Genomic DNA, 4522 nt, shown 5'->3' with positions numbered 1-4522 from the left:
GTCAAAGGACTCTGGAAAGTTGGATTTAAAGGAAGGTTTGAATATATTATTTTGGATGGCTCTTGAAACCAAGATTGGGACATGTGAATAGAAGTTCCTCTCTGATGGGGAACAGGTGCTCTTTTTAGCGTTGTCCAGGAAAGTAATCGCAGTTTTGATTTTGCATGCTGATGAGCAATACTGAATAATAGAAATGGACCCAATTTCCCAGTGAAACAATCTTCTTGGATAAGCAAGCAACAGCATCTACTAGGCTGCTGTAACATATGGGAACAAAAGGTTCTTCCTGCAACCACAAACCTGTTTTAGTTTTAAACAAAGTTTAACCTGGGAACACCCAAAGTTTATTTATTTACTTATTTGCCAGTTTCGCTGATGGCTTTTACTGTATGTGTGCATTAAGCTTTCCAAAAACCTGCAATGGTACAAAGTTTTCTAAATAAATAATTCACTGAGGTCTAACATTCCAAATTAATCAACATAGAACATTTTTTCATACCTGATTAGCAACTTGAAGAAATAAGTTTGATTTAAAAAAATGTATAATTACAATTTGTGCAAAGAATAATTAATTTGTTGGCATACGATGACAATCATTTTATTTTTACATTACGCAACAATACGGATGCATCATCTTTCCAAATTAGACTGGGAAAACCAAATGACCTAGCAAAAGAAGAAATCAACTGATCATGAATGACTTCTTCAGCAGGGAGCACCAAATTTGTCTCCCTTCTCAACGATGTAACTTCTTTATCTGATAGACCACAAGGCACAATATGCTTGAAATAGTTCAAATCAGGGTCAATGTTAAATGCCAACCCATGAGAGGTAATCCCAGACGAAATCCGAACTCCAATTGCACCAATCTTTTTCTCTCCAACCCAAACTCCAGTTTCCCCTGTTCGTCCAGCCCGTGCTTTAACACCATATAGAGATGCCAACTCAATCATAGTTGACTCAAGTTTCTCAACATACATTCGAGCACCAATTCCAATATCCCGAAGAGAAATGATGGGATATAAGATGGCTTGATGAGGACCATGAAATGTAATGTCACCTCCCCTTTGAGTGTAATGAAGTTCAGCTCCAATAGTTTCAAGTTCAGACCGGGGGACTAGTAAATTATGATCAGTTCGCCGTTTGCCAAGAGTATATGTAGGTGGATGCTGTAGGGACAAGAGAGTATCTGAAATCTTACTAGATTTTCTATGAGAGACCAGCCTGTCCTGCAGCTTAAGTGCATCCATATAGTTGACTGTACCCATTTTCCAAACTTCAAGACTTCGAGGAAATCCCATTCCCTGTAGACCATGGTATGGTAAATGCAATTGTCATATCATAAAAATTACAAAACACCCACCAATTTCATCCATCACAAAACTGATAAAATAAATGTAACTAAAAACATGTTTTAGCACATATTTAGAAGGAGCATACACCAGCATACTTCAAACACAATAAGCTGCAAAGCAGAATGATTAAAAATTCTGAAGCATCGGGCAATGTAAGTGCACAAATAGAGAAGAAATATGATCATCAATTTAGGCTTCATTTACTTGCTAAGAAACCAAAACCAAAAAGTAGAAACTAAACAGAGGAAAATAAACGCAAATAAAACCAGATTGGTACAAACCAGGGATCTTCAGTTGTTTGCAGGAAATCACAAGGGGAATGTACATTCTATTGGAAAATAACACACAATGCAAACAGGTCAAAAGCTTCTTCATCATCATTGGCAAGGAAGCACATGAATTGTCCAGAGATTATATAATGCTTGTTAGATCAATTGCATTTGTTGCCCTTCAGCCAATCAACAACTGCCACCCCATCCCCCCCCCCCCCCCCCCCACCAACACACACACACCCCCAGTTCCTTGGAGCTTCTCTCTCTCCTCTCACACTCCCTTGATGATGATGAAGCACATTAACAGAGCATAAAAAATAAATAAATAAATACACATCATCATAATTAAAAACTTAGAAAAACTGCTTCCATGTTGTGCAGCAATACACATACACACGGAAGAGGTATCAAGAGAGAGGAGCTTGCATCCCCCATCTGCAGGCCCTGCAGACCTCTTTTCCCATTATCTAATCTTCCATTCCTAATGTTTTCTCTCACTCACCTTTTGCTCAATAATCCTTCTCAGTTCACCTCCGTTCTGATTTTTGCCACCGAAACGACGACGCCGCCAACAAACTACCCTTAATCTTCAATGATGCAAACTTTGAAGGGTTTCAGGGATGAAATTGAGGGAGATGCATCTAGGAATATTAATTCTTATGAGAATGAAAGTCAGGATTTTATTGTGGATTTGGAAGGAATTTCAGACGGTAAGGGAGCAAATTCAGATAGTCAGATGGGTCAAAATGTTTACGTTCACCGTGAGGTAGTGCAGAAGGGTTTTGGAATGAGGAAACGTCTTGAAGAAATTTGAGATTCATCTGCTGAAAAAACCAAAAAAAAAAAAAAGGGACTCGAGAAATTCAAAAGGTAGGTCTGATATAGCGGAGGAACCAATTGGTGAGCGAGAGGGCTAATACTTGCAAGGATAGACAAGAGATGGGCAGATGTTTCGGATGATGATAGTGTAGACAGTAGTGATTTTGATTGTGACGGGCTTACTCTTGGATCAAATTCGGGATCAACACAGTTATTCTTCCAACTCTTCTTATGGTTGTCATGAGGATTTATCTTATGTGCTGCCTCGTCCTCTAAGAAGGGTTAGATGGTATTTGAGGATGATATTCCTAATGAAAAAACAAAGAAAAAAAAAAAAAGAGGAAATTCTGCACACTCAAGCTCAAGAAATTTCTAGGGAGGACCTTCAAGCTCAAAGATTGTTGGAACATAGATGAAATATGTAGTTAGGGTAGATGATGGTAAATCTAAGGTGAGGAAGGATCATAGGGAATTTAGATAATTTGAAGTGTTTGGTAAGCTATGATGGGAACTGTTTAAATCGGGGTTTTCTTGGCTGATTTTAGTTTTAATTTTTTAGTTGTTACTTTTTTATCTTTTATCTTTTTGGTTTTGATTTTTATTTTTTCTTTTCTTTTTGAGGATTTAGTATCCTTGGGCTGATTGTGTATTGTCTCACATGAAGAATTGGGTAAAATGGAAGATCTTATCTCAATGATAGGTCTCTCCCTCTATTTATATTATTTATAATATATGTCAAATATAATTGTAATAACCATAATGCCCTTACTAACTCACACTTATTACTAATAAAACTCTAACATATAATAATAATGCTAAATGACTAAATAATCATTAACACTCTCCCTTAAACTAGAGCATACATATCATATGCTCCTACCTTGTTACAAATGAATTTTACACGAACACCTCCCAAGGCTTTAGTGAACAAATCAACAAGCTGAAACTCAAATTCCACATGAGTGGTTGTAATGAGCTTCCATACAAGTTTCTTCTGAATAAAGTGGCAATCAACTTCAACGTGCTTCATCTGCTCATGGAAGACCGGGTTGGAGGCAATAGGAATAGCAACTCGATTATCACCCATCAACTCCATAGGCTGAGAATGTTGAAAACCTAGTTCTTTCAACATGTTCTTCAACCAAACAAATTCACACGTAGTGTACGCCATAGCTTTTATACTCTAACTCAACACTTGACTTGGCCATTACAGTTTGTTTCTTACTTTTCCAAGAAAACAAATTAACATTGACAAAGATACAATACCAATTGTGGATCTTCATTCGGAAGGTGACCTGGCCCAATTTGCATTTGTATGTCCCTGAATATGAGCGTGACCTCGATCCTAACATAAAAGACTTCTTCCTAATACACCTTTGAGATATCTCAAAATAATAATTACTACATCCTAGTTACTTGTTCTCGACGAATCGAGAAACTGACTCCCAACACTTGTTGTGAAGGATACATCTGGTCGAGTGACTATGAGATAATTTAACTTTCCAACAAGTCTCCAATACTGACCTAGGTTAGGCAACAAAAAACCCATATCTAGAACTAACTTACTATTGGGATCTACAGGTGTATCAATAAGTTTGGATCCCAATAGCCCCATCTCATCTAAAAGATCAAGAACATACTTCATCCATAACAAGGTAGTTCTTGTACGAGATCTCGATACTTCTATACCCAAGAAGTACTTCAATGGTCCCAAGTTCTTTGCCTAAAACTTACTCTATAGGAAAAGATATAGTTCCTGGATGCCTCGATCATCATCATCAATGATTACAATGTCATCCACATACAACAAGCAAAATCCCACGAGAGTGCTATACTGCACACCAGCAGAGGCCAAACTCAAGTACTACAGCACTAAAATAGCCAAACCATGCTTTTGGAGATTGTTTCAATCCATATAATGATTTCTTAAACCAACATACTGAGAATGACTCCCCCTGAGCAACAGACCCAAGTGGTTGCTCCATATATACCTCCTCATGAAGATCACCATGTAGGAAAGCACTCTTCACATCTAACTAATCTACAGGCCAATGACAAGTGGTGGCTAAAGAGATA

The 4522-nt window shown here is 37.6% G+C and overlaps 1 protein-coding gene across 2 annotated transcripts; it reads right to left on the bottom strand.

Moving 5' to 3' along the window:
- Positions 1-503: 503 nt before the first annotated feature.
- LOC131148681 (octanoyltransferase LIP2, mitochondrial-like) lies at positions 504-2935 on the bottom strand. 2 transcript variants are annotated; one of them, XM_058098559.1, is made up of 3 exons: positions 2130-2772; positions 1202-1304; positions 504-1117 (listed from the first exon to the last, which is right to left on the bottom strand). In XM_058098559.1, the coding sequence occupies exons 2-3, from the start codon at positions 1299-1301 to the stop codon at positions 594-596; spliced, it is 624 nt and encodes a 207-aa protein (XP_057954542.1). In that variant the 5' UTR covers positions 1302-1304; positions 2130-2772; the 3' UTR covers positions 504-593. The 2 variants fall into 2 exon arrangements, with proteins under 2 accessions (XP_057954542.1, XP_057954541.1); XM_058098558.1 differs by having other exon boundaries at positions 504-1304; positions 2130-2935.
- Positions 2936-4522: the final 1587 nt, after the last annotated feature.

This window comes from Malania oleifera, chromosome 2 (assembly GCF_029873635.1).
Source record: "Malania oleifera isolate guangnan ecotype guangnan chromosome 2, ASM2987363v1, whole genome shotgun sequence".
In the NCBI taxonomy this organism is placed as follows: Eukaryota; Viridiplantae; Streptophyta; class Magnoliopsida; order Santalales; family Ximeniaceae; genus Malania; species Malania oleifera.
Note: the sequence above shows the minus strand (reverse complement) of the source record. Positions and strands in the feature narration are given on the sequence as shown.

What these genes read in the sequence shown, in the direction of transcription:
- LOC131148681 (XM_058098558.1), bottom strand. Translation starts at nt 1,301, where the DNA reads ATGGGATTTCCTCGAAGTCTTGAAGTTTGGAAAATGGGTACAGTCAAC.